The 25,371-nt window shown below is 61.5% G+C and overlaps 9 protein-coding genes across 11 annotated transcripts; 5 read left to right on the top strand and 4 right to left on the bottom strand.

Annotated features, from left to right (window-relative positions):
* Positions 1-633: 633 nt before the first annotated feature.
* Positions 634-1,417, top strand: LOC135183729 (scale keratin-like). The gene has a single exon (XM_064158908.1). The coding sequence runs from the start codon at positions 652-654 to the stop codon at positions 1,030-1,032; it is 381 nt and encodes a 126-aa protein (XP_064014978.1). The 5' UTR covers positions 634-651; the 3' UTR covers positions 1,033-1,417.
* A 1,850-nt stretch (positions 1,418-3,267) lies between these two features.
* On the bottom strand, positions 3,268-3,936 carry LOC135183728 (scale keratin-like). The gene is made up of 2 exons (XM_064158907.1): positions 3,918-3,936; positions 3,268-3,801 (listed from the first exon to the last, which is right to left on the bottom strand). The coding sequence occupies exon 2, from the start codon at positions 3,775-3,777 to the stop codon at positions 3,397-3,399; it is 381 nt and encodes a 126-aa protein (XP_064014977.1). The 5' UTR covers positions 3,778-3,801; positions 3,918-3,936; the 3' UTR covers positions 3,268-3,396.
* A 1,650-nt stretch (positions 3,937-5,586) lies between these two features.
* Positions 5,587-6,129, top strand: LOC135183727 (scale keratin-like). Its single transcript, XM_064158905.1, has one exon. It carries the CDS (start codon positions 5,605-5,607, stop codon positions 5,983-5,985), a length of 381 nt encoding a protein of 126 aa, XP_064014975.1. The 5' UTR covers positions 5,587-5,604; the 3' UTR covers positions 5,986-6,129.
* A 1,442-nt stretch (positions 6,130-7,571) lies between these two features.
* LOC135183726 (scale keratin-like) lies at positions 7,572-8,890 on the bottom strand. Its single transcript, XM_064158904.1, has 2 exons — positions 8,872-8,890; positions 7,572-8,752 (listed from the first exon to the last, which is right to left on the bottom strand). Exon 2 carries the CDS (start codon positions 8,726-8,728, stop codon positions 8,348-8,350), a length of 381 nt encoding a protein of 126 aa, XP_064014974.1. The 5' UTR covers positions 8,729-8,752; positions 8,872-8,890; the 3' UTR covers positions 7,572-8,347.
* Positions 8,891-10,536: 1,646 nt separating this feature from the next.
* Positions 10,537-11,320, top strand: LOC135183725 (scale keratin-like). The gene has a single exon (XM_064158903.1). The coding sequence runs from the start codon at positions 10,555-10,557 to the stop codon at positions 10,933-10,935; it is 381 nt and encodes a 126-aa protein (XP_064014973.1). The 5' UTR covers positions 10,537-10,554; the 3' UTR covers positions 10,936-11,320.
* A 2,023-nt stretch (positions 11,321-13,343) lies between these two features.
* LOC135183724 (scale keratin-like) lies at positions 13,344-13,742 on the bottom strand. The gene has a single exon (XM_064158902.1). The coding sequence runs from the start codon at positions 13,722-13,724 to the stop codon at positions 13,344-13,346; it is 381 nt and encodes a 126-aa protein (XP_064014972.1). The 5' UTR covers positions 13,725-13,742.
* Positions 13,743-15,392: 1,650 nt separating this feature from the next.
* On the top strand, positions 15,393-15,932 carry LOC135183723 (scale keratin-like). Its single transcript, XM_064158901.1, has 2 exons — positions 15,393-15,411; positions 15,528-15,932. The coding sequence occupies exon 2, from the start codon at positions 15,552-15,554 to the stop codon at positions 15,930-15,932; it is 381 nt and encodes a 126-aa protein (XP_064014971.1). The 5' UTR covers positions 15,393-15,411; positions 15,528-15,551.
* A 2,534-nt stretch (positions 15,933-18,466) lies between these two features.
* LOC135183748 (scale keratin-like) lies at positions 18,467-20,529 on the bottom strand. Its single transcript, XM_064158932.1, has 4 exons — positions 20,459-20,529; positions 19,887-20,139; positions 19,177-19,408; positions 18,467-18,660 (listed from the first exon to the last, which is right to left on the bottom strand). The coding sequence occupies exons 1-4, from the start codon at positions 20,527-20,529 to the stop codon at positions 18,467-18,469; spliced, it is 750 nt and encodes a 249-aa protein (XP_064015002.1).
* Positions 20,530-24,447: 3,918 nt separating this feature from the next.
* On the top strand, positions 24,448-25,077 carry LOC135183722 (scale keratin-like). Of its 3 annotated transcripts, none has more exons than XM_064158900.1 (2): positions 24,448-24,679; positions 24,932-25,077. In XM_064158900.1, exons 1-2 carry the CDS (start codon positions 24,448-24,450, stop codon positions 25,075-25,077), a joined length of 378 nt encoding a protein of 125 aa, XP_064014970.1. The 3 variants fall into 3 exon arrangements, with proteins under 3 accessions (XP_064014970.1, XP_064014969.1, XP_064014968.1); XM_064158899.1 differs by having other exon boundaries at positions 24,448-24,688; positions 24,842-25,077; XM_064158898.1 differs by having other exon boundaries at positions 24,448-24,823.
* The last annotated feature ends 294 nt before the right edge of the window (positions 25,078-25,371 follow it).

The raw sequence follows: 25,371 nt of genomic DNA, 5'->3' as shown, positions 1-25,371 counted from the left end.
AAAAGCCAGCAGGGCCCCTGTGAGGCATGAGGTGGCAGCTGGCAGGAGCCCCAGCGGGGTGACTGCAGGGGCTGATGGAGCAGCTTGGGGCTGGGCAGGCAGCACTGTCAGCAGCACAGCCCCGTGCCAGGCAGGGAGGGGGCATGGGCACGGCCAGCAAGAGCCACCTGCCCCCAGCCTGCCAGCCCCACCCCGTGCTGGCCACCACAGCATAAAAGCTCTGCCCTGGCAGGGCACTGCCATCCACTGCTCCTGCCTCGCTCCGCTCGCCTCAAGCCCAGGTGGGTGCCTGTGGGGCTCCCTGTGCTGTGGCAGGGGCCAGCGTGAGGCCTCCGTGGCCAGGAGGGCTCTGGCAGCAGCTGGCACGCTGGCAGCAGGCTTGGGCAGCCAGGGCTGGGGGAGCCTGGGCAGGAGCAGGCAGGAGCCCAGGGCTGGGCCGCTGCAAGCCAGGCCCTGCACAGGCTCTGGGGAGGGCTCTGTGTGCCCTGGCTGTGCGGAGAGAGGGCACGGGGAGGGTGCTGGGAGCAGGGCACTCAGGGGGCTGTGTGGACGAGGGGCAGCGTTGGGCACTGCGGGCAGGGGGTGGCCCTGGGCTCTGCTGACTGCTCTCCTTGTTTCTGCGTGCCTCAGGCTCGGCTCTCGGCCACAAAGATGTCCTGCTACGACCTGTGCCCGCCCAAGGCCGAGCTGTGCCCGCCCCGAGCCAGCGTGGCCGTGCCCCAGCCCATCGCCGAGAGCTGCAACGAGCTGTGTGCCCGCCAGTGCCCCGACTCCACGGCCTTCATCCAGCCGCCCCCCGTCGTCGTCACCTTCCCCGGCCCCATCCTCAGCTCCTTCCCCCAGCAGGCCGTGGTTGGCTCCTCCGGAGCTCCTGCCTTTGGCGGCTCCCTGGGGCTGGGAGGCCTCTACGGCGCCGGCGCCACCCAGGGCTCGGGGGGGCTCTGCACCTTCCCCAGAGCTGCTCCTGCCTGCAGCCCCTGCCTGCTGCCTCGCTACACCAGGAAGCTCTGGGACACCTGCGGGCCCTGCTAGGCTCAGCCCCAGCAGCCTCAGCTCCACGGGCACCTCTCACATGAGCCCTTCAGCTCCTTCCTCCTCTCCTGCTCCTGCCTCCTGACCGCAGGCTCCACTCGCCTATGGCTCCTCTGGCCACTCGCTTGTCTCTGCAGCAGCCACAGCCGACACAAGCCTGCAGGAGGAAGAGCTCTCTGCGAGCCTGCAGGCAGGGGCCAGCTGCCTGCCTCTGTCCCACAGCTCTGCCTCCACTGCCCCTCCTCCTGCCCCTGCAATAAAGCAATCCTGCAGCCGACCTCTGCCTCTCTCCTTGTCCTTGCCAGGCCCAGCATGGCCTCAGGGCTCCTTCACCCTGCACTTGGTGCCCACCAGCTGTGCCAAAGCACTGTCTGAGCCTCAGCAGAGCCTGGTTGAGCTGCCTCTGGGGCACCTCACAGCCCTGACACCTGTGCCCACACACTCTTGTGCCCCTCAGCCCCAAGAGCCCTGCCCACATCTGCTCAGCTGCTCAGCCAGGGCCAGCAGCTGCCACGGCTCGCGGCCCTCTGTGCTTCCTCTGTGCTGCTGAACACCCCCCAGTGATCCTGAATGGGAGGCGTCATCTTCACCTGCTCTACCTCTTTTCCATTCCCTTTTGCCTTCCTCTTCTTGTCCTGCTCCATTATCTTTCATCTCTTTTCTCATCCTTCTTCCTCTTCTGCTTCCCTTTATTTTCTCCCCTTTTTATCTGCATTTTTTCCTCCTTCTACCCTTTTCCATTTCCTCTCATTTTCATCTCCACCTTAATCCTCTCTTTGCCTTTCATCTTCAATCTCCTCTTCTACCTCATTGCATCCTTCCCTTCCTCTTCTCCATTATTTCCGATTTCATTTTCATTTTCCCTTCGTCTTTCTCTTTCTCTTTGTGTTTGTCTTTCTCTTTCTCTTTCTCTTTCTCTTTCTCTTTCTCGTTCTCTTTCTCTCTCTTTCTCTTTCTCTTTCTCTTTCCCTTTCCCTTTCCCTTTCCCTTTCCCTTTCCCTTTCCCTTTCTCTTTCTCTCCTTCCTCCTTTTCCACCTCCATTTTATTTTCTTTGCCCCTTCTCATTTGATTTCCCCTTCCTACTGTTATTTGCCTTTCCCTCTATCCACTCCCTTCACAGGATCACAGATGTTGGAAGTTGGAAAGAACCCAAAGACATCGTTGAGTCCAACCCCAAAGAGATCATTGAGTCCAATCCAGGCTAGCTCAGGGCACACAGGAACACATCCAGACAAGCCTGGGAAGGCTCCAGAGAAGGAGACTCCACAACCCCTCTGGGCAGCCTGTGCCAGGCTCTGGGACCCCTAAAGGAAAGAAATTCCCTCTTCTGTTGAGTTGGAACCTCCTGAGCTGCAGCATCCATCAGCTGCTCCTTGTGCTGAGCTGCAGCTTCCATCCACTGCTCCTTGTTCTATCCCAAGGAGCAGTGACCAGAGCCTGTCCCCTGCTCCTGACCCCAGAGCCTGTCCCCCTCCTGACCCCCAGCCCTCAGATAGTTATAAATATTTATTCGATCCTCTCTCAGTTCTCCTCTTCAGACTCTCAGCCCCAGGTCCCTCAGCCTCTCCTCACCAGGCAGTTCCAGTCCCCTCATCATCCTCACAGCCCTCCCTTGGACTCTCTCCAGCAGTTGCTGTCCCTTTTCAACTGGGGAGCCCCAAACTGAAGGCAGAAGTAAATATTGTTCACTTGTCACAGAACCACAGAATGAACCAGGTTGGAAAAGGCCTTTGAGTCCAACCTATCCCCTAAGCCCTTCTAATGAAACCGCCTGAAGCTCCTCATGGCCAGCAGGAACAGTAGCAGGTCCCCAAGGCTCTCCCCGAGGATTGACCTCCCTCTCCCCTCAGCACCTGCGTGACCTTGGCTGCAATCTCTGCAGCACCTGCAGAGCTGCGCTGGGCAGAGCATGGCAGCTGGCAGCTGGCAGAGCCGGGGCTGCTCCCCCTGTGCTAGGCACAGCAGGCCAAGGAGTTCAGCCAGAGCCTGGACAGCTCTCGGGCCTTGGCACAGCTCCTGCAAGCTCTCTCTCCTCTGCCTGCTGCCTGCTGCCTGCTGCCTGCACCCTCCCCTCCCAACACCACCCACCCTCACCTGGGCAGCCCTGCCAGGCTCCTATGCCTGCATCGATTCCCTGACTTGGAATAAGGAGCAAGAGAGAGAAAAGTTGGATGCAGGAAACATTTATTGTGGCCCGAGGGGCAGGAGAGGTTGGCAGAGATGGGGGGGGGCAAGAAGCAGTCACCAGGTGCTGGGGCAGGCAGGGAGCTGTTGCCCAGCTCATGGCCTGTAGCTGCAGAGGTTTCCTTGGTGCAGCAGTGCCGATGGTGAGGCTGGGGGCAGGGCCCGGGGCCGGTGTGAGCCTAGCAGGGCCCGCAGGTGTCCCAGAGCTTCCTGGTGTAGCGAGGCAGCAGGCAGGGGCTGCAGGCAGGAGCAGCTCTGGGGAAGGTGCAGAGCCCCCCCGAGCCCTGGGTGGCGCCGGCGCCGTAGAGGCCTCCCAGCCCCAGGGAGCCGCCAAAGGCAGGAGCTCCGGAGGAGCCAACCACGGCCTGCTGGGGGAAGGAGCTGAGGATGGGGCCGGGGAAGGTGACGACGACGGGGGGCGGCTGGATGAAGGCCGTGGAGTCGGGGCACTGGCGGGCACACAGCTCGTTGCAGCTCTCGGCGATGGGCTGGGGCACGGCCACGCTGGCTCGGGGCGGGCACAGCTCGGCCTTGGGCGGGCACAGGTCGTAGCAGGACATCTTTGGTCGGGATGCAAGGGAGCTCTGCAAGAGGGCACAGGTGGCAGGTCAGCAGCAGAGCGCAGTGCCCCGGGCAGAGGGGCAGGGGCTGCCGCAGGGCGCAGCAGCAGCAGCAGCAGCAGCAGCACTGCCACACTTACCCTGTTCCCCGAGGAGAAGGTGGCCAGAGCAGGGGATGGCACAGGCTGGCACTGGCACAGCTTTTATAGGGGCTGTGCTGCTGCTCAGCACCAGCTGTGCCAATGGGAGGAGAGGCCACTCCCTGCCGCCAAGGAGGACAGGGCTGTGTGGATCCTGCCCCTCTGCCTGAGTCAGCCTCCCCTCCCCACACCAGCACATTCCTCTGCCTCCATTTCCTCCCCTTCCTGGTTCTTGGGGATGCTTCAGCAGAGCAATGACAGAGCCTGCACCGATAGGGCTGGAAGGGACCTCTGGGCATCAGCAGAGCAGAGTCAGCCAGAGGAGTCAGCGTGGGTCAGCCAGGTGGAGCTGGATGCAGACAAGCAGGTGTGGAGGCTGTCCCCACAGCCAGCTCCTGGCCAAGGCCTTGCTCTCAGCCTGCCCTGCGCTCTGTTCGGAGAGCCACAGTGAGCAGGGGGGGCTGGAATGGCTCCAGAGATGGAGGCTCTGTCACCCCTCTGGGCAGGCCCTTCCAGTGCCGTCACCCTGAGAGCCAGTGAGTTCCTCCTCATGGTTCGATGAAATATCTCATGTTGCCGCTTGTGCTTTTGCCTCTTGTCCTGTCTGTGGGCATCACTGCCACAGCCTGCCCCCCCCTCCTGAGCCCTTCCTCTGAAGCGTTTCCAGGCACTAAGCAGGTCCCCACTCAGTCTTCTCCTGCCGGCCAGTTCAGCCCCAGGCCCCTCACTCTTCCTCCCTAGCACAGATGCTGCACTCCCCCCATGGCCTCTGCAGGCCTTAGCTCTGTCCTCCCATGGCAGGGGCTGTGTGAAGCGTGGGCAAGTGTGCTCCCATCTGCCTGCAGCTCAGGGCAGAGCAGGAGAGGTTTTTCTCCCCCAGCCTTGCAAAGGTCAATGTCCAAAGACTGCAGGCAGAGGGGGGATGGTTCCCTGGGCTGGGAGATGCTCCCCAAGGCCCCGGCCAAGAGCTGTGGCACACAGCAGCTGCTGCAGGCACCTTGGTGCCGCTGCTGCCCGCTGGCAGACACCGAGCAGGAAAAGCCAGCAGGGCCCCTGTGAGGCATGAGGTGGCAGCTGGCAGGAGCCCCAGCGGGGTGACTGCAGGGGCTGATGGAGCAGCTTGGGGCTGGGCAGGCAGCACTGTCAGCAGCACAGCCCCGTGCCAGGCAGGGAGGGGGCATGGGCACGGCCAGCAAGAGCCACCTGCCCCCAGCCTGCCAGCCCCACCCCGTGCTGGCCACCACAGCATAAAAGCTCTGCCCTGGCAGGGCACTGCCATCCACTGCTCCTGCCTCGCTCCGCTCGCCTCAAGCCCAGGTGGGTGCCTGTGGGGCTCCCTGTGCTGTGGCAGGGGCCAGCGTGAGGCCTCCGTGGCCAGGAGGGCTCTGGCAGCAGCTGGCACGCTGGCAGCAGGCTTGGGCAGCCAGGGCTGGGGGAGCCTGGGCAGGAGCAGGCAGGAGCCCAGGGCTGGGCCGCTGCAAGCCAGGCCCTGCACAGGCTCTGGGGAGGGCTCTGTGTGCCCTGGCTGTGCGGAGAGAGGGCACGGGGAGGGTGCTGGGAGCAGGGCACTCAGGGGGCTGTGTGGACGAGGGGCAGCGTTGGGCACTGCGGGCAGGGGGTGGCCCTGGGCTCTGCTGACTGCTCTCCTTGTTTCTGCGTGCCTCAGGCTCGGCTCTCGGCCACAAAGATGTCCTGCTACGACCTGTGCCCGCCCAAGGCCGAGCTGTGCCCGCCCCGAGCCAGCGTGGCCGTGCCCCAGCCCATCGCCGAGAGCTGCAACGAGCTGTGTGCCCGCCAGTGCCCCGACTCCACGGCCTTCATCCAGCCGCCCCCCGTCGTCGTCACCTTCCCCGGCCCCATCCTCAGCTCCTTCCCCCAGCAGGCCGTGGTTGGCTCCTCCGGAGCTCCTGCCTTTGGCGGCTCCCTGGGGCTGGGAGGCCTCTACGGCGCCGGCGCCACCCAGGGCTCGGGGGGGCTCTGCACCTTCCCCAGAGCTGCTCCTGCCTGCAGCCCCTGCCTGCTGCCTCGCTACACCAGGAAGCTCTGGGACACCTGCGGGCCCTGCTAGGCTCACACCGGCCCCAGACCCTGCCCCCAGCCTCACCATCGGCACTGCTGCACCAAGGAAACCTCTGCAGCTACAGGCCATGAGCTGGGCAACAGCTCCCTGCCTGCCCCAGCACCTGGTGACTGCTTCTTGCCCCCCCCATCTCTGCCAACCTCTCCTGCCCCTCGGGCCACAATAAATGTTTCCTGCATCCAACTTTTCTCTCTCTTGCTCCTTATTCCAAGTCAGGGAATCGATGCAGGCATAGGAGCCTGGCAGCTGTGGCTGGTCCCTAGCAGGGGCAGGGCTGCCCAGGTGAGGGTGGGTGGTGTTGGGAGGGGAGGGTGCAGGCAGCAGGCAGCAGGCAGCAGGCAGAGGAGAGAGAGCTTGCAGGAGCTGTGCCAAGGCCCGAGAGCTGTCCAGGCTCTGGCTGAACTCCTCCTTGGCCTGCTGTGCCTAGCACAGGGGGAGCAGCCCCGGCTCTGCCAGCTGCCAGCTGCCATGCTCTGCCCAGCGCAGCTCTGCAGGTGCTGCAGAGATTGCAGCCAAGGTCACGCAGGTGCTGAGGGGAGAGGGAGGTCAATCCTCGGGGAGAGCCTTGGGGACCTGCTACTGTTCCTGCTGGCCATGAGGAGCTTCAGGCGGTTTCATTAGAAGGGCTTAGGGGATAGGTTGGACTCAAAGGCCTTTTCCAACCTGGTTCATTCTGTGGTTCTGTGACAAGTGAACAATATTTACTTCTGCCTTCAGTTTGGGGCTCCCCAGTTGAAAAGGGACAGCAACTGCTGGAGAGAGTCCAAGGGAGGGCTGTGAGGATGATGAGGGGACTGGAACTGCCTGGTGAGGAGAGGCTGAGGGACCTGGGGCTGAGAGTCTGAAGAGGAGAACTGAGAGAGGATCGAATAAATATTTATAACTATCTGAGGGCTGGGGGTCAGGAGGGGGACAGGCTCTGGGGTCAGGAGCAGGGGACAGGCTCTGGTCACTGCTCCTTGGGATAGAACAAGGAGCAGTGGATGGAAGCTGCAGCTCAGCACAAGGAGCAGCTGATGGATGCTGCAGCTCAGGAGGTTCCAACTCAACAGAAGAGGGAATTTCTTTCCTTTAGGGGTCCCAGAGCCTGGCACAGGCTGCCCAGAGGGGTTGTGGAGTCTCCTTCTCTGGAGCCTTCCCAGGCTTGTCTGGATGTGTTCCTGTGTGCCCTGAGCTAGCCTGGATTGGACTCAATGATCTCTTTGGGGTTGGACTCAACGATGTCTTTGGGTTCTTTCCAACTTCCAACATCTGTGATCCTGTGAAGGGAGTGGATAGAGGGAAAGGCAAATAACAGTAGGAAGGGGAAATCAAATGAGAAGGGGCAAAGAAAATAAAATGGAGGTGGAAAAGGAGGAAGGAGAGAAAGAGAAAGGGAAAGGGAAAGAGAAAGAGAAAGAGAAAGAGAAAGAGAAAGAAAGAGAAAGAGAAAGAGAAAGAGAAAGAGAAAGAGAAAGAGAAAGAGAAAGAGAAAGAGAAAGAGAAAGAGGAAGGGAAAATGAAATCGGAAATAATGGAGAAGAGGAAGGGAAGGATGCAATGAGGTAGAAGAGGAGATTGAAGATGAAAGGCAAAGAGAGGATTAAGGTGGAGATGAAAATGAGAGGAAATGGAAAAGGGTAGAAGGAGGAAAAAATGCAGATAAAAAGGGGAGAAAATAAAGGGAAGCAGAAGAGGAAGAAGGATGAGAAAAGAGATGAAAGATAATGGAGCAGGACAAGAAGAGGAAGGCAAAAGGGAATGGAAAAGAGGTAGAGCAGGTGAAGATGACGCCTCCCATTCAGGATCACTGGGGGGTGTTCAGCAGCACAGAGGAAGCACAGAGGGCCGCGAGCCGTGGCAGCTGCTGGCCCTGGCTGAGCAGCTGAGCAGATGTGGGCAGGGCCCTTGGGGCTGAGGGGCACAAGAGTGTGTGGGCACAGGTGTCAGGGCTGTGAGGTGCCCCAGAGGCAGCTCAACCAGGCTCTGCTGAGGCTCAGACAGTGCTTTGGCACAGCTGGTGGGCACCAAGTGCAGGGTGAAGGAGCCCTGAGGCCATGCTGGGCCTGGCAAGGACAAGGAGAGAGGCAGAGGTCGGCTGCAGGATTGCTTTATTGCAGGGGCAGGAGGAGGGGCAGTGGAGGCAGAGCTGTGGGACAGAGGCAGGCAGCTGGCCCCTGCCTGCAGGCTCGCAGAGAGCTCTTCCTCCTGCAGGCTTGTGTCGGCTGTGGCTGCTGCAGAGACAAGCGAGTGGCCAGAGGAGCCATAGGCGAGTGGAGCCTGCGGTCAGGAGGCAGGAGCAGGAGAGGAGGAAGGAGCTGAAGGGCTCATGTGAGAGGTGCCCGTGGAGCTGAGGCTGCTGGGGCTGAGCCTAGCAGGGCCCGCAGGTGTCCCAGAGCTTCCTGGTGTAGCGAGGCAGCAGGCAGGGGCTGCAGGCAGGAGCAGCTCTGGGGAAGGTGCAGAGCCCCCCCGAGCCCTGGGTGGCGCCGGCGCCGTAGAGGCCTCCCAGCCCCAGGGAGCCGCCAAAGGCAGGAGCTCCGGAGGAGCCAACCACGGCCTGCTGGGGGAAGGAGCTGAGGATGGGGCCGGGGAAGGTGACGACGACGGGGGGCGGCTGGATGAAGGCCGTGGAGTCGGGGCACTGGCGGGCACACAGCTCGTTGCAGCTCTCGGCGATGGGCTGGGGCACGGCCACGCTGGCTCGGGGCGGGCACAGCTCGGCCTTGGGCGGGCACAGGTCGTAGCAGGACATCTTTGGTCGGGATGCAAGGGAGCTCTGCAAGAGGGCACAGGTGGCAGGTCAGCAGCAGAGCGCAGTGCCCCGGGCAGAGGGGCAGGGGCTGCCGCAGGGCGCAGCAGCAGCAGCAGCAGCAGCAGCAGCACTGCCACACTTACCCTGTTCCCCGAGGAGAAGGTGGCCAGAGCAGGGGATGGCACAGGCTGGCACTGGCACAGCTTTTATAGGGGCTGTGCTGCTGCTCAGCACCAGCTGTGCCAATGGGAGGAGAGGCCACTCCCTGCCGCCAAGGAGGACAGGGCTGTGTGGATCCTGCCCCTCTGCCTGAGTCAGCCTCCCCTCCCCACACCAGCACATTCCTCTGCCTCCATTTCCTCCCCTTCCTGGTTCTTGGGGATGCTTCAGCAGAGCAATGACAGAGCCTGCACCGATAGGGCTGGAAGGGACCTCTGGGCATCAGCAGAGCAGAGTCAGCCAGAGGAGTCAGCGTGGGTCAGCCAGGTGGAGCTGGATGCAGACAAGCAGGTGTGGAGGCTGTCCCCACAGCCAGCTCCTGGCCAAGGCCTTGCTCTCAGCCTGCCCTGCGCTCTGTTCGGAGAGCCACAGTGAGCAGGGGGGGCTGGAATGGCTCCACAGGTGGAGGCTCTGTCACCCCTCTGGGCAGGCCCTTCCAGTGCCGTCACCCTGAGAGCCAGTGAGTTCCTCCTCATGGTTCGATGAAATATCTCATGTTGCCGCTTGTGCTTTTGCCTCTTGTCCTGTCTGTGGGCATCACTGCCACAGCCTGCCCCCCCCTCCTGAGCCCTTCCTCTGAAGCGTTTCCAGGCACTAAGCAGGTCCCCACTCAGTCTTCTCCTGCCGGCCAGTTCAGCCCCAGGCCCCTCACTCTTCCTCCCTAGCACAGATGCTGCACTCCCCCCATGGCCTCTGCAGGCCTTAGCTTAGCCCATGGCAGGGGCTGTGTGAAGCGTGGGCAAGTGTGCTCCCATCTGCCTGCAGCTCAGGGCAGAGCAGGAGAGGTTTTTCTCCCCCAGCCTTGCAAAGGTCAATGTCCAAAGACTGCAGGCAGAGGGGGGATGGTTCCCTGGGCTGGGAGATGCTCCCCAAGGCCCCGGCCAAGAGCTGTGGCACACAGCAGCTGCTGCAGGCACCTTGGTGCCGCTGCTGCCCGCTGGCAGACACCGAGCAGGAAAAGCCAGCAGGGCCCCTGTGAGGCATGAGGTGGCAGCTGGCAGGAGCCCCAGCGGGGTGACTGCAGGGGCTGATGGAGCAGCTTGGGGCTGGGCAGGCAGCACTGTCAGCAGCACAGCCCCGTGCCAGGCAGGGAGGGGGCATGGGCACGGCCAGCAAGAGCCACCTGCCCCCAGCCTGCCAGCCCCACCCCGTGCTGGCCACCACAGCATAAAAGCTCTGCCCTGGCAGGGCACTGCCATCCACTGCTCCTGCCTCGCTCCGCTCGCCTCAAGCCCAGGTGGGTGCCTGTGGGGCTCCCTGTGCTGTGGCAGGGGCCAGCGTGAGGCCTCCGTGGCCAGGAGGGCTCTGGCAGCAGCTGGCACGCTGGCAGCAGGCTTGGGCAGCCAGGGCTGGGGGAGCCTGGGCAGGAGCAGGCAGGAGCCCAGGGCTGGGCCGCTGCAAGCCAGGCCCTGCACAGGCTCTGGGGAGGGCTCTGTGTGCCCTGGCTGTGCGGAGAGAGGGCACGGGGAGGGTGCTGGGAGCAGGGCACTCAGGGGGCTGTGTGGACGAGGGGCAGCGTTGGGCACTGCGGGCAGGGGGTGGCCCTGGGCTCTGCTGACTGCTCTCCTTGTTTCTGCGTGCCTCAGGCTCGGCTCTCGGCCACAAAGATGTCCTGCTACGACCTGTGCCCGCCCAAGGCCGAGCTGTGCCCGCCCCGAGCCAGCGTGGCCGTGCCCCAGCCCATCGCCGAGAGCTGCAACGAGCTGTGTGCCCGCCAGTGCCCCGACTCCACGGCCTTCATCCAGCCGCCCCCCGTCGTCGTCACCTTCCCCGGCCCCATCCTCAGCTCCTTCCCCCAGCAGGCCGTGGTTGGCTCCTCCGGAGCTCCTGCCTTTGGCGGCTCCCTGGGGCTGGGAGGCCTCTACGGCGCCGGCGCCACCCAGGGCTCGGGGGGGCTCTGCACCTTCCCCAGAGCTGCTCCTGCCTGCAGCCCCTGCCTGCTGCCTCGCTACACCAGGAAGCTCTGGGACACCTGCGGGCCCTGCTAGGCTCAGCCCCAGCAGCCTCAGCTCCACGGGCACCTCTCACATGAGCCCTTCAGCTCCTTCCTCCTCTCCTGCTCCTGCCTCCTGACCGCAGGCTCCACTCGCCTATGGCTCCTCTGGCCACTCGCTTGTCTCTGCAGCAGCCACAGCCGACACAAGCCTGCAGGAGGAAGAGCTCTCTGCGAGCCTGCAGGCAGGGGCCAGCTGCCTGCCTCTGTCCCACAGCTCTGCCTCCACTGCCCCTCCTCCTGCCCCTGCAATAAAGCAATCCTGCAGCCGACCTCTGCCTCTCTCCTTGTCCTTGCCAGGCCCAGCATGGCCTCAGGGCTCCTTCACCCTGCACTTGGTGCCCACCAGCTGTGCCAAAGCACTGTCTGAGCCTCAGCAGAGCCTGGTTGAGCTGCCTCTGGGGCACCTCACAGCCCTGACACCTGTGCCCACACACTCTTGTGCCCCTCAGCCCCAAGAGCCCTGCCCACATCTGCTCAGCTGCTCAGCCAGGGCCAGCAGCTGCCACGGCTCGCGGCCCTCTGTGCTTCCTCTGTGCTGCTGAACACCCCCCAGTGATCCTGAATGGGAGGCGTCATCTTCACCTGCTCTACCTCTTTTCCATTCCCTTTTGCCTTCCTCTTCTTGTCCTGCTCCATTATCTTTCATCTCTTTTCTCATCCTTCTTCCTCTTCTGCTTCCCTTTATTTTCTCCCCTTTTTATCTGCATTTTTTCCTCCTTCTACCCTTTTCCATTTCCTCTCATTTTCATCTCCACCTTAATCCTCTCTTTGCCTTTCATCTTCAATCTCCTCTTCTACCTCATTGCATCCTTCCCTTCCTCTTCTCCATTATTTCCGATTTCATTTTCCCTTCCTCTTTCTCTTTCTCTTTCTCTTTCTCTTTCTCTTTCTCTTTCTCTTTCTCTTTCTCTTTCTCTTTCTCTTTCTCTTTCTTTCTCTTTCTCTTTCTCTTTCCCTTTCCCTTTCCCTTTCCCTTTCCCTTTCCCTTTCTCTTTCTCTCCTTCCTCCTTTTCCACCTCCATTTTATTTTCTTTGCCCCTTCTCATTTGATTTCCCCTTCCTACTGTTATTTGCCTTTCCCTCTATCCACTCCCTTCACAGGATCACAGATGTTGGAAGTTGGAAAGAACCCAAAGACATCGTTGAGTCCAACCCCAAAGAGATCATTGAGTCCAATCCAGGCTAGCTCAGGGCACACAGGAACACATCCAGACAAGCCTGGGAAGGCTCCAGAGAAGGAGACTCCACAACCCCTCTGGGCAGCCTGTGCCAGGCTCTGGGACCCCTAAAGGAAAGAAATTCCCTCTTCTGTTGAGTTGGAACCTCCTGAGCTGCAGCATCCATCAGCTGCTCCTTGTGCTGAGCTGCAGCTTCCATCCACTGCTCCTTGTTCTATCCCAAGGAGCAGTGACCAGAGCCTGTCCCCTGCTCCTGACCCCAGAGCCTGTCCCCCTCCTGACCCCCAGCCCTCAGATAGTTATAAATATTTATTCGATCCTCTCTCAGTTCTCCTCTTCAGACTCTCAGCCCCAGGTCCCTCAGCCTCTCCTCACCAGGCAGTTCCAGTCCCCTCATCATCCTCACAGCCCTCCCTTGGACTCTCTCCAGCAGTTGCTGTCCCTTTTCAACTGGGGAGCCCCAAACTGAAGGCAGAAGTAAATATTGTTCACTTGTCACAGAACCACAGAATGAACCAGGTTGGAAAAGGCCTTTGAGTCCAACCTATCCCCTAAGCCCTTCTAATGAAACCGCCTGAAGCTCCTCATGGCCAGCAGGAACAGTAGCAGGTCCCCAAGGCTCTCCCCGAGGATTGACCTCCCTCTCCCCTCAGCACCTGCGTGACCTTGGCTGCAATCTCTGCAGCACCTGCAGAGCTGCGCTGGGCAGAGCATGGCAGCTGGCAGCTGGCAGAGCCGGGGCTGCTCCCCCTGTGCTAGGCACAGCAGGCCAAGGAGGAGTTCAGCCAGAGCCTGGACAGCTCTCGGGCCTTGGCACAGCTCCTGCAAGCTCTCTCTCCTCTGCCTGCTGCCTGCTGCCTGCTGCCTGCTGCCTGCTGCCTGCTGCCTGCTGCCTGCACCCTCCCCTCCCAACACCACCCACCCTCACCTGGGCAGCCCTGCCCCTGCTAGGGACCAGCCACAGCTGCCAGGCTCCTATGCCTGCATCGATTCCCTGACTTGGAATAAGGAGCAAGAGAGAGAAAAGTTGGATGCAGGAAACATTTATTGTGGCCCGAGGGGCAGGAGAGGTTGGCAGAGATGGGGGGGGCAAGAAGCAGTCACCAGGTGCTGGGGCAGGCAGGGAGCTGTTGCCCAGCTCATGGCCTGTAGCTGCAGAGGTTTCCCTGGTGCAGCAGTGCCGATGGTGAGGCTGGGGGCAGGGTCTGGGGCCGGTGTGAGCCTAGCAGGGCCCGCAGGTGTCCCAGAGCTTCCTGGTGTAGCGAGGCAGCAGGCAGGGGCTGCAGGCAGGAGCAGCTCTGGGGAAGGTGCAGAGCCCCCCCGAGCCCTGGGTGGCGCCGGCGCCGTAGAGGCCTCCCAGCCCCAGGGAGCCGCCAAAGGCAGGAGCTCCGGAGGAGCCAACCACGGCCTGCTGGGGGAAGGAGCTGAGGATGGGGCCGGGGAAGGTGACGACGACGGGGGGCGGCTGGATGAAGGCCGTGGAGTCGGGGCACTGGCGGGCACACAGCTCGTTGCAGCTCTCGGCGATGGGCTGGGGCACGGCCACGCTGGCTCGGGGCGGGCACAGCTCGGCCTTGGGCGGGCACAGGTCGTAGCAGGACATCTTTGTGGCCGAGAGCCGAGCCTGAGGCACGCAGAAACAAGGAGAGCAGTCAGCAGAGCCCAGGGCCACCCCCTGCCCGCAGTGCCCAACGCTGCCCCTCGTCCACACAGCCCCCTGAGTGCCCTGCTCCCAGCACCCTCCCCGTGCCCTCTCTCCGCACAGCCAGGGCACACAGAGCCCTCCCCAGAGCCTGTGCAGGGCCTGGCTTGCAGCGGCCCAGCCCTGGGCTCCTGCCTGCTCCTGCCCAGGCTCCCCCAGCCCTGGCTGCCCAAGCCTGCTGCCAGCGTGCCAGCTGCTGCCAGAGCCCTCCTGGCCACGGAGGCCTCACGCTGGCCCCTGCCACAGCACAGGGAGCCCCACAGGCACCCACCTGGGCTTGAGGCGAGCGGAGCGAGGCAGGAGCAGTGGATGGCAGTGCCCTGCCAGGGCAGAGCTTTTATGCTGTGGTGGCCAGCACGGGGTGGGGCTGGCAGGCTGGGGGCAGGTGGCTCTTGCTGGCCGTGCCCATGCCCCCTCCCTGCCTGGCACGGGGCTGTGCTGCTGACAGTGCTGCCTGCCCAGCCCCAAGCTGCTCCATCAGCCCCTGCAGTCACCCCGCTGGGGCTCCTGCCAGCTGCCACCTCATGCCTCACAGGGGCCCTGCTGGCTTTTCCTGCTCGGTGTCTGCCAGCGGGCAGCAGCGGCACCAAGGTGCCTGCAGCAGCTGCTGTGTGCCACAGCTCTTGGCCGGGGCCTTGGGGAGCATCTCCCAGCCCAGGGAACCATCCCCCCTCTGCCTGCAGTCTTTGGACATTGACCTTTGCAAGGCTGGGGGAGAAAAACCTCTCCTGCTCTGCCCTGAGCTGCAGGCAGATGGGAGCACACTTGCCCACGCTTCACACAGCCCCTGCCATGGGAGGACAGAGCTAAGGCCTGCAGAGGCCATGGGGGGAGTGCAGCATCTGTGCTAGGGAGGAAGAGTGAGGGGCCTGGGGCTGAACTGGCCGGCAGGAGAAGACTGAGTGGGGACCTGCTTAGTGCCTGGAAACGCTTCAGAGGAAGGGCTCAGGAGGGGGGGGCAGGCTGTGGCAGTGATGCCCACAGACAGGACAAGAGGCAAAAGCACAAGCGGCAACATGAGATATTTCATCGAACCATGAGGAGGAACTCACTGGCTCTCAGGGTGACGGCACTGGAAGGGCCTGCCCAGAGGGGTGACAGAGCCTCCATCTCTGGAGCCATTCCAGCCCCCCCTGCTCACTGTGGCTCTCCGAACAGAGCGCAGGGCAGGCTGAGAGCAAGGCCTTGGCCAGGAGCTGGCTGTGGGGACAGCCTCCACACCTGCTTGTCTGCATCCAGCTCCACCTGGCTGACCCACGCTGACTCCTCTGGCTGACTCTGCTCTGCTGATGCCCAGAGGTCCCTTCCAGCCCTATCGGTGCAGGCTCTGTCATTGCTCTGCTGAAGCATCCCCAAGAACCAGGAAGGGGAGGAAATGGAGGCAGAGGAATGTGCTGGTGTGGGGAGGGGAGGCTGACTCAGGCAGAGGGGCAGGATCCACACAGCCCTGTCCTCCTTGGCGGCAGGGAGTGGCCTCTCCTCCCATTGGCACAGCTGGTGCTGAGCAGCAGCACAGCCCCTATAAAAGCTGTGCCAGTGCCAGCCTGTGCCATCCCCTGCTCTGGCCACCTTCTCCTCGGGGAACAGGGTAAGTGTGGCAGTGCTGCTGCTGCTGCTGCTGCTGCTGCGCCCTGCGGCAGCCCCTGCCCCTCTGCCCGGGGCACTGCGCTCTGCTGCTGACCTGCCACCTGTGCCCTCTTGCAGAGCTCCCTTGCATCCCGACCAAAGATGTCCTGCTACGACCTGTGCCCGCCCAAGGCCGAGCTGTGCCCGCCCCGAGCCAGCGTGGCCGTGCCCCAGCCCATCGCCGAGAGCTGCAACGAGCTGTGTGCCCGCCAGTGCCCCGACTCCACGGCCTTCATCCAGCCGCCCCCCGTCGTCGTCACCTTCCCCGGCCCCATCCTCAGCTCCTTCCCCCAGCAGGCCGTGGTTGGCTCCTCCGGAGCTCCTGCCTTTGGCGGCTCCCTGGGGCTGGGAGGCCTCTACGGCGCCGGCGCCACCCAGGGCTCGGGGGGGCTCTGCACCTTCCCCAGAGCTGCTCCTGCCTGCAGCCCCTGCCTGCTGCCTCGCTACACCAGGAAGCTCTGGGACACCTGCGGGCCCTGCTAGGCTCACACCGGCCCCAAGCATCTCCAGAGGGCACTTTTAGCCAGAGGAGATGCTCTGGATAAAGTCTCTCCGCCTGGCCCAGCCCCTGCCATCCAGGGTGCCTCTCTGGTGTGCACTGTCTCTCTGAGTCTTCTCTGTCCCTCTGGGCATATTAAATTGTTTCTGCATCCACTTTTTGCCTCATTTTCTCCTGATTTGAACCTGGGTCCTTTTGGCAGGGCTGTCTCTGAACCTCTTCTGGGGTAAGCTGAGGTCCTTTCTTCTTGTGCTGGCTCCAGCTGCCGAGGCTCCCACTGAGCACTCTGCTGTGCTGCCAGGCTGAGGAGCTGAGGTTGTTCCGCCTGAAGAGGAGAAGAGTCCAGGGGGACTCAGGCGTTTAGAGAACCTCAGCCTGAGGAACCTGAGTGCCCAATCCCTTTGCTCCTGCAGCTCCCGTGGAATGCCAGGCACTGGCAGCAGAGGTGGCTCCAGGCACTCCTGACGTGAGCTGTGAACTCAGCCTGAGTGGGCACCCAGCCCAGACACTGCTCCACGATGGCCTTAGCTGGGTGCTGAGAGCTGTCAGCAGTCTCCTTATCTTGGGCTGGGCACTTGTCTGACACAGCACCTTGGGTGCTCCCTGGCACCTGCCTGCTGCCGCCTCGTGGAGAGGATCAGAGAATGGCTCAGGTGGGAAGGGAGCTCAGAGCTCATCTGCTCCAACCCCCTGCCATGGGCAGGAACACCTCCAGCCTGGCCTTGAACACCCCCAGGCATGGGGCAGCCACAGCCTCCCTGGGCAGCCACTTCCAGACTCTCCCCACCCTGGTACTGAGGAACTTCCTAAGAGGTGATCAGTGCAGAAGCTGGCAGTTGGAGCTCAGACAAGAGGGAATGGCCTCAGGTTGCCCCAGGGGAGGTTCAGGTTGGCCATTAGGAACAATTTCTGCCCCTTGAGAGTTGTCCAGGCCTGAGCCAGGCTGCCCAGGGCGGTGGTGGAGCCCCCATGCCTGGAGGCGTTTGCAAGCCCTGGAGCTGAGGTGCCGAGAACCATGGTTGGGCACCAGGCTTGGCAGAGTTAGGGCACGGCTGGGCTCAGTGACCTTGGAGGTCTCTCCAGGACTCTGTGACCTGTGTCCTGTTTGCCTAGGGGGTGACACCGAAGTGTCCTGCAGGGGTCAGACCTGGCCGTGCCCAGCCAGCGGCGGATTGACCTGCAGAGCTGTCCCTGGGAAGGTTCCCTGCTGGGACAGGCAGATCCTGGGCACTTCGTCAGCTCTTCCCCGCCTGCCCGACCCAGCTTAGAGACGCAGCCACAACCTCCCCGAGGCAAGGAGGCAGAGATCAACCAAAGGAAAGAGGAGGAAGTGCCAGTGCGTGGCTCAGCCTCGCCTCCTGCCCCATTGCTCGCCTCCTGCCCCATTATTGCTCACCTCCTGCCCCATTGCTCACCTCCCTGCTGCTGCTCCTTTCCAGGCTGTGCTTTGATGGATCTCCAGGCCACGCTTTTTGCTCTTTCTCTCTGAGCACATCTCAGGGACCTCCAGCGCTGGCACAAGGAGGAATTTCAGCACTGAGTTGGTGGTGAGAACTCCCTGGGCCAACTGCTGCAAGTCTGACACCAGAACGGTGTGGGGCAGTGGACAAGGTCAGCTCAGGACCCTTCAGATAGCTAAAGGGTGGGGGGCAAGAGCCTGGGGCCAGACTCTGCTCAGTGGTGCCCAGGGGCCAGGTCGAAGGGCACAGGGCACAAAGTGGAGCCCAAGAGGTTGCAGCTGAGCAGGAGAAAGCTGTTTGGTGAGGGTGCTGGAGGCCTGAAGTAGGCTGCCCAGAGGTGTTGTGGAGTCTCTTTGTCTGGAGAGCTTCCAACCCCAGCTGGGCACTGTGTTCCTGGGCAAGCTGCTGTGGGTGTCCTGCTGGAGCTGAGGGTGCAGGAGATGCTCTCCAGAGGTCCCTTCCCACCCCTCCTCACTGGGACGCTTTAACAGTCTGGGTAGTTAACTTCCTTAGCAGCAGGACTGTGCACGGCCAAGGCTGTGGGGTGCCCCAGAGGCAGCTCAACCAGGCTCTGCTGGGGCTCAGACAGTGCCCTTGGCATGGCTGGTGGGCACCAAGTGCAGGGTGAAGGAGCCCTGAGGCCATGCTGGGCCTGGCAAGGACACAGAGAGAAGCAGAGGTTGGCTTCAGGATTGCCTTATTGCAAGGGCAGGAGGAGGGGCAGTGGAGGCAGAGCTGTGGGGCAGAGGCAGGCAGCTGGTCCCTGCCTGCAGGCTCACAGAGAGCTCTTCCTGCAGGATGCTCCATCTGGGGACAGTCTCAGGGAGGAGGCAGTGCCCAGAGACCAATGTCCACCATTTGGGTGCTGGCAGAGGTGAGGAGGGGATGGAAGAAATGAGGAAGGGAAGAGAAGTGCAACTGATGGAGCTGTTTCTAACTCCACTGTGTGGAGTGGAAGTCTTGGATGCTCTTCCCCTTCCTCAGAAGCTCAGTGGAGGATCAGGAGTGGGTCAGAGGCTTTCCAGAGGTGCTTTAGCCAAGGGCTGCTGCTGCAGGACCTAGCAGGGCCCACAGCTGCCACAGCGGTACCTGCTGAACCGGTAGGAGGAAGGGCTGCAGGAGCCAGAGCCAAAGGATCTGCCATAGCCATACAGGCCCCTGTAGCCCAGGGAGGAGCACCCAAAGCCTCCCAGACCCTCATAGCCCAGGGAGGAGCCCACATAGCCTCCCAGACCCCCATAGCCCAGGGAGCCTCCAGAGGCCCCAAGGACAGGAGCTCCAGAGGATCCCACCATGGAGCTCTGGGGGAAGGAGAGGTCTGGGAGAAGGGCGAGGGGAGAAGGATCAGGCAAAACCAGAGGGCAACACTAAGATGCAAGAGAGATTTTATTGCAGCTCCAGGGGGCGGGGGGCAGGGAGAAGAGCAGGGCTGTGGCCAAGGGCAAGTCACAAGTCCTGGCAGCAGGCAGAGGGACAGCAAGCAGGAGCTGTGCCAAGGCAGCAGGCACCAGGACAGGCCTCCAGCATCGGGAGGCAAAGTCTTGCAGGGAAGCTGAGATGCAGATGGGAACGGCAGAGCTGGGCCCAAGGCGAGCAGCAGACCCCTTGTGCAGGGCAGTGCTGCAGGGGGTCCTTCCTTGGGGGGTCGAGCTGGGACATGCCAGGGGCATCTCTGGAGGTCTTCATCTGTGGCTGGCAGCAGTGTGGGGCTCAGCAGGGCCCACAGTCGCCGTTCAGGTAGTGGTGGCCTTGGCGCCAGCCCTGTAGCCGTAGCCCCCAAAGCCTCCACAGCCTCCATAGCCCCCACAGCCCCCAAAGCCTCCATTGCCACCAAGGCCTCCATAGCCTCCATAGGCCCCAAAAGTGCCACCATAGCCTCCCCTGATCCCAGGGGCTCCTGCAGAGCCAGCGGGGCTGTACTGCGGGAAGGCGCTCCTGATGGGCTTGGGGAAGGTGAACGCAGGCGTGGGGGGCTGGATCAGGATGCTGGAGTCAGGGCGCTGCAGTCAGGGCGCTGGAGTCAGGGCGCTGCATCAGGGTGCTGCATCAGGGTGCTGCAGTCAGGGCACTGCATCAGGGCGCTGCATCAGGGCTCTGCATCAGGGCACTGGAGTCAGGGCACTGGAGTCAGGGCGCTGTATCAGGGTGCTGCATCAGGGCACTGGAGTCAGGGCGCTGGAGTCAGGGCACTGGAGTCAGGGCGCTGTATCAGGGTGCTGCATCAGGGCGCTGCAGTCAGGGCGCTGGAGTCAGGGCACTGGAGTCAGAGCGCTGCATCAGGGTGCTGCATCAGGGCGCTGCAGTCAGGGCGCTGGAGTCAGGGCGTTGGAGTCAGAGCGCTGCATCAGGGCGCTGCATCAGGGCGCTGGAGTCAGGGCGCTGGAGTCAGGGCGCTGCATCAGGGCGCTGGAGTCAGGGCGTTGGAGTCAGAGCGCTGCATCAGGGCGCTGCATCAGGGTGCTGCAGTCAGGGCGCTGCATCAGGGTGCTGCATCAGGGCGCTGGAGTCAGGGCGCTGCCGCACGCAGGGCTCGTTGGCGCTGTCGGCCAGGGGCTGGGGCCGGCTGATGCCGCAGGCAGAGGTGGGGCACAGGTCGCAGCAGGACGCCTCGCAGGGTGCAGGGTGGGCTGCAAGAGTTGGTTTGGCACTGTTTACACACAGGCCAAAGCTAAGGAGCAAGCTGCAGGCAGGAGAGCTTTGGAGGGCACCAGCCCAGCCCTGCCTGTCACCGCTGAAGCAGAACAGCAAAGCAGATCACTGAGGAGCTTCGGTGAGTCAGAGGCTCGGCAGGGGCTGAGTGGGGCTCCCAGAGTGCTGCTAGGCAGTTTCATCACTCTGCCTTCCACTGATCCCCTTCGTGCTGAGCTTTGTCAGAGTAGGGATTAAAAGCCTTTGTCTGCTCAGACGTGCTCTGCAAATGCTTTGCTGAGCCCATTACAGGGAGCTGCAGAGATTAGCATCCCCAGCTTCAAGCACTGAATCAGGGCTCTGAGATACTCGGAGCAGCTCAACACCAGTCTGGCCTCTGAGATCTTCTGAAGAAGCCTCACCTCAGACTACTTGGCCACATTAACACGGAGAACCCAGGGCTCGACCTGGAAGCTTCTGGAATCCCTTTCATGAATCCCTAACCCATCACAGCCTCCCTCTTCAGTGCATTCCTTACAGAGCATTTCCAACACCTCTCAGTTCCTCTGTGTCTTGCTCACCCTGAGCCAGAGCCTGGTGTCTGCAAGAGCACCTGGAGGGGTCTGCAGTGAACTGGAGGCAATCACAGAGTGGTTTTGGTTGGAAGAGACCTTTGAGATCGACTCCAGCTGTGCCCTAACTTCACCAAGACTGGTGCCAAACCAGGGACCTCCAACAGGAGCTCTGCTCCTCAGCTCAGCATTTCCCTCGGCCATGAAGGTTCAAACTTGCCCAACTCATTTCCAGTGTCCCACAGAGACAGAGCAGAGGAACCCAGCTGGGCCCAGGCATCCCAGACCATCACCTGATGGCAAACTGGAACAGGCTGCCCAGAGAGGTGGGACATGCTCCATGGCTGCTCCATCCCAGCCAGGTTGTTTGGGGCTCTGAGCAGCCTGCTCCAGTTGGGGATGTCCCAGCTGGCTGTGGGGGGGTTGGGCTGGGTGACCTCAAAAGGTCCCTTCCAACCTAAAGCCTAAACTTCATTTTCTGCTGTATCAAGAGACTTTGAAATTGAACAGCAGCCCTGAATGCCAGGAGCAGCTGCTCACAACAGCTCCAACCCCTCTAGGTGAGAAGACAAATCCTACCAAAGCTCTGCTCATTGGTCCTTGGTGGCAGCCTCCACACCAGGTCAAGCTGCAGAGCACAAAGCTCTGCCAGCAGCTGCAAGAAGCAGATTGAGACTCACTCAATGCGCTGAGGAGGAGTGGAGAGAGCAGGTTGGAAGAGCCCTGAGTGGAGGAGACCTTTTATACAGCTGGGGCTGCCTGAGGGCTGAGGCTCAGCCCAGGAAGCAGAGCTCCTTAGTTGAGGCAGCACATTTTTGGGTATTGACAACTCTGCTACGTGATGAAATTGGGTTTGAGCTTTCTGTTTGTGTTTGTTGCTTGACTCCAACCAGGGCTGCATGTGGGCAGGACAGCAGCCCAGCCTCTGTCACCTGAGGCAGTGCTGGGCAAAGCGGATGCCCCTGACAGCCAAAAGCCATGACTCAGGCCATGAGCATCAGTTTCTGTCATCTCTGCAGTTTCACCATCCTTATCTCACTGCTTTGTGTGACATTGCTGTGAGAACTGCTGTGAGATGTCTTCCAGCCCTTATGGGCACTTTCTGGCACTCAAAAAGGTGCTCAGGTTCTCAGGAGCAGCTGAAATCCTAACCACAGAATCATAGAGCCATAGCATCAGCCAGGGTTGGAAGGGGGGTTCAGTTCCAACCCCCTGCTATGGCAGGGACACCTCACACCAGAGCAGGCTGCCCACAGCCTCATCCAGCCTGGCCTCAAACCCCTCCAGGGATGAGGCTTCCACCACCTCCCTGGGCAACCCCTGCCAGGCTCTCACCATCCTCCTGCTCAACAACTTCTTCCTCACCTCCACTCTGACTCTCCTCATTTCCAGCTTGGTTCCATCCCCCCCAGTCCTGTCACTACCTGACAGCCTAAAAAGTCCCTCCCCAGCTCTCTTGTAGCCCCCTGCAGACACTGCAAGGTCACAATGAGGTCTCCTGGGAGCCTTCTCCTCTCCAGCCTGCACAGCCCCAACTGCCTCAGCCTCTGCTCAGAGCAGAGCAGCTCCAGCCCTCTGCTCCTCCTCATGGCCCTTCCCTGCACACAGGAGTGCTCCCATAACACACTCCTGCAGTGTCCCCATGGGAATGCAGTGGGAATGCTCAAAGCCCTCAGTTGGCTCCACAGCTGTCACAGGATGCCTCTTTCTGAAGCTCTCTTGGATTTCTAACTTGCTCCTCAGACCACAGAATCGTGGCATGGGTCGGGTTGGAAGGGACCCTAAAGCTCGTCCAGGTCCAACCCCCTGCCACGGGCACCTTCCACCAGCCCAGGCTGCTCAGGGCCCCATCCAAGCTGGCCTTGAACACTTCCAGGGAGGGGGCAGCCACAGCCTCCCTGGGCAACCTGTGCAGAGACTCTCCACCCTCACTGCCAGGAATTTCTTCCTCACCTCCAGTCTCAATTTGCCCCCCTCAAGCTTCAGTCCAATCCCTCCCATCCCATCCCAACAGGACCTTGCAACCAGTCTCTTGCAGCTCCCCCACCCCGGATTAGCTTTCAGCAGAGACCAATTAAGCCTTGGGAATCCACTGGGACAGGCCAAGGCTGCCTTCTGCTGAGGCTTCTCTCTGCTTGTGCTGCTGCTGCCACACTCCCTCAGCATGGTGTTTACCACAATTACCACTGTGATTGTCTCCAGACCGCACATTACTGCCCAATTATGAGCTCGCCCAAAGCTGCAGGCACATCCAGAGCTCTCCAGAAGCCTCTCAGAGTTTTACAAGGACATTCCAAGGGATTTTCAAGTGCCTCAGTAGCATCCATCAGCAGCTTCTGTGTCACAGCTCTGTCAAAACCACTCCTGGCTGTCCCCATGATTAGGGGAGCTGATCACATCAGGTGGGCATGGCAAGGCCACCTGGGGCTGGCCCCTTCTGCGGCCTTCTTTGCCTTGACCAGCAAAAAGGGAGGGTTTTGTGTTTCCAGAGCACAGGGCTCCTAAACCTGCCTTTGGCACCTCAGCTGTGGGCCAGGAGAAGCTGTGCCAGGGTACAGGGCAGGTCTGTGGTCGTGCCAGGGCTTTCAGTAGCCACAAAACAGAGAATCATGGAAAGGCTCAGAGCTCATCTCCTCCAACCACCTCACCATGCCCAGGGACACCTCTCAGCTACGCTCAGCTGCTCAGGGCCTCATCCAGCCTGGCCTTGAACACTCCCAGGCAGGAGCCAGCCACAGCCTCCCTGGGCAGCCTGTGCCAGGCTCTCCCCACCCTGCTACTGCACAACTCCTTCCTCAGCTCCAGCCTAACCCTGCTCTGCCTCAGCTCCAAACCATTCCCCCTTGGCCTGGCTCAGACCCCCTCATGCAAAGTCTCTCTGCAGCCTTCCTGCAGGATCCCTTCAGGCACTGGCAGGCAGCTCGAGGCTCTCCCTGGAGTCTTCTCCAGGCTGCCCAAGCCCAGCTCCCTCAGCCTGTCCTATCCTCTGTCTGCTTGGGACCTCAGGGCAGTGCCATCTTCTCAGGGGTCCTCAGAGAAGTGCCAGTTTGTCTGCAGGTATCCTGCTGGTGGCACCCAAAGGAAGGTCTGTCCTGCTGGCACCCTGCTTCTGCAGGACTCCCCAGTGAATCAACTCCCTGCACTCCCTCCTCCGACATCAAGGGCAGCATGCAGTGGTAAAGCTGAATTCCCCAGATGAGGCTGGAGGTGATGAAGAGCTGTGAGGTGGGGCAGGAGCTCAGGCTCTGTGTGGGTTGCAGCAGCAACAAGGCAAAGCCACTTTCAGCACTTTGAGGAGCTTCATGTCCTGCAATTTGGGGTTGGTCCCTAATTAGGAGCTCACGCAGAGGATGCCCAACACCCCCCAGGCAATCAGCAGGGCTATATAAGAGCTCCTTGCTCTGAGCCTTTCCATCCACTCCTCTCCTCTCCATCTCCCTGCTGAGTTGGGTAAGTCAAACTCCTCTGCACTTGCTGCCCAGAGGTCAGGACCAAGCTCTCCTCAGCCTCCAGCAGGCTGCCAGGGACCTGGAGATCATTTCCTGCTGCCAATATTTGGTCGCTTGTCCACTGCCAGATGCTCTAAAGACAGTTGCAGGGGAGGGGATAAATCAAAGCCGTTTGGGTCACCAACTTGTGCCATTACTGCTTCATTCCTTGAGGGTTGGGTGCTGAGGGCCAAGGTCTGGCAGTGGACTCAGGGAAAACAGCAGCAGGAGCTTCCTTTGCTTCCCCAGGTCCTCCCTGAGCCCCTGCCGGGCTGCTCCTTCCCCACCTAACAGTTGAGTGTTCTTGACTGCTAACAGCAATGTCTTGCAGCCCACCCTGCACCCTGCGAGATGTCCTGCTACGACCTGTGCCCCACCTCTGCCTGCGGCATCAGCCGGCCCCAGCCCCTGGCCGACAGCGCCAACGAGCCCTGCGTGCGGCAGTGCCCTGACTCCAGCGCCCTGATCCAGCCCCCCCCGGTGGTGGTCACCTTCCCTGGGCCCATCCTCAGCTCCTTCCCCCAGAGCTCCGTGGTGGGATCCTCTGGAGCTCCTGTCCTTGGGGCTTCTGGAGGCTCCCTGGGCTATGGGGGTCTGGGAGGCTATGGGGGCTCCTCCCTGGGCTATGGGGGTCTGGGAGGCTATGGGGGTCTGTATGGCTATGGAGGCTCCTCCCTGGGCTATGGGGGTCTGTATGGCTATGGAGGCTCCTCCCTAGGCTATGGGGGTCTGGGGAGCTGTGGAGGCTCCTCCCTAGGCTATGGGGGTCTGTATGGCTATGGAGGCTCCTCCCTAGGCTATGGGGGTCTGGGGAGCTGTGGAGGCTCCTCCCTAGGCTATGGGGGTCTGTATGGCTATGGAGGCTCCTCCCTGGGCTACAGGGGCCTGTATGGCTACGGCAGATCCTTTGGCTCTGGCTCCTGCAGCCCTTCCTCCTACCAGTTCAGCAGGTACCGCCGTGGCAGCTGTGGGCCCTGCTAGGTCCTGCAGCAGCAGCCCAAAGCAGCTTTAGCCCTGATAGGTCCAAGCTAAGGAGCTCTTCCCTTCCACCTCCACTTCTGAGGTCGTTTAGCTGAGTCCCAGTCAACCCTTCTGGAACGTCTCCTCTTTACTCCTCCTCTGACTTCCTCTCCTCTCACATTTCCACACTGCTTGGGGCAAACTGCAGTCAAAACTGCTCAGAGTTTGTGCAGATCAACCTCAGAGACCCAGGAGGAAGCAAACCACCAATTCATGTGACTGGAGAGCACTGCTGTGCTCCTTGGAGTCTCTGAG

The sequence above is a fragment of the Pogoniulus pusillus genome, chromosome 19, assembly GCF_015220805.1.
Source record: "Pogoniulus pusillus isolate bPogPus1 chromosome 19, bPogPus1.pri, whole genome shotgun sequence".
Classification (NCBI taxonomy): Eukaryota; Metazoa; Chordata; class Aves; order Piciformes; family Lybiidae; genus Pogoniulus; species Pogoniulus pusillus.
The sequence above is the reverse complement of the archived record's forward strand: the minus strand, read 5'-3'. Positions and strand labels throughout refer to the sequence as shown.

Bases quoted from the DNA above. Each gene is read 5' to 3' on its own strand.
- LOC135183729 (XM_064158908.1), top strand. From the start codon at position 652: ATGTCCTGCTACGACCTGTGCCCGCCCAAGGCCGAGCTGTGCCCGCCC.
- LOC135183728 (XM_064158907.1), bottom strand. From the start codon at position 3,777: ATGTCCTGCTACGACCTGTGCCCGCCCAAGGCCGAGCTGTGCCCGCCC.
- LOC135183727 (XM_064158905.1), top strand. From the start codon at position 5,605: ATGTCCTGCTACGACCTGTGCCCGCCCAAGGCCGAGCTGTGCCCGCCC.
- LOC135183726 (XM_064158904.1), bottom strand. From the start codon at position 8,728: ATGTCCTGCTACGACCTGTGCCCGCCCAAGGCCGAGCTGTGCCCGCCC.
- LOC135183725 (XM_064158903.1), top strand. From the start codon at position 10,555: ATGTCCTGCTACGACCTGTGCCCGCCCAAGGCCGAGCTGTGCCCGCCC.
- LOC135183724 (XM_064158902.1), bottom strand. From the start codon at position 13,724: ATGTCCTGCTACGACCTGTGCCCGCCCAAGGCCGAGCTGTGCCCGCCC.
- LOC135183723 (XM_064158901.1), top strand. From the start codon at position 15,552: ATGTCCTGCTACGACCTGTGCCCGCCCAAGGCCGAGCTGTGCCCGCCC.
- LOC135183748 (XM_064158932.1), bottom strand. From the start codon at position 20,529: ATGAAAGGGATTCCAGAAGCTTCCAGGTCGAGCCCTGGGTTCTCCGTG. The intron at 19,409-19,886 runs GCAGCGCCCTGA...CCCTGACTGCAG, and splicing joins CCCTGATGCAGCACCCTGAT to CGCCCTGACTCCAGCATCCT. The intron at 18,661-19,176 runs GCTACAGGGCTG...GGGCCTCTGGAG, and splicing joins TGGAGGCTTTGGGGGCTACG to GCTCCCTGGGCTATGGGGGT.
- LOC135183722 (XM_064158898.1), top strand. From the start codon at position 24,448: ATGTCCTGCTACGACCTGTGCCCCACCTCTGCCTGCGGCATCAGCCGG. The intron at 24,824-24,931 runs GTCTGGGGAGCT...GCTCCTCCCTAG, and splicing joins CTCCTCCCTAGGCTATGGGG to GCTATGGGGGTCTGTATGGC.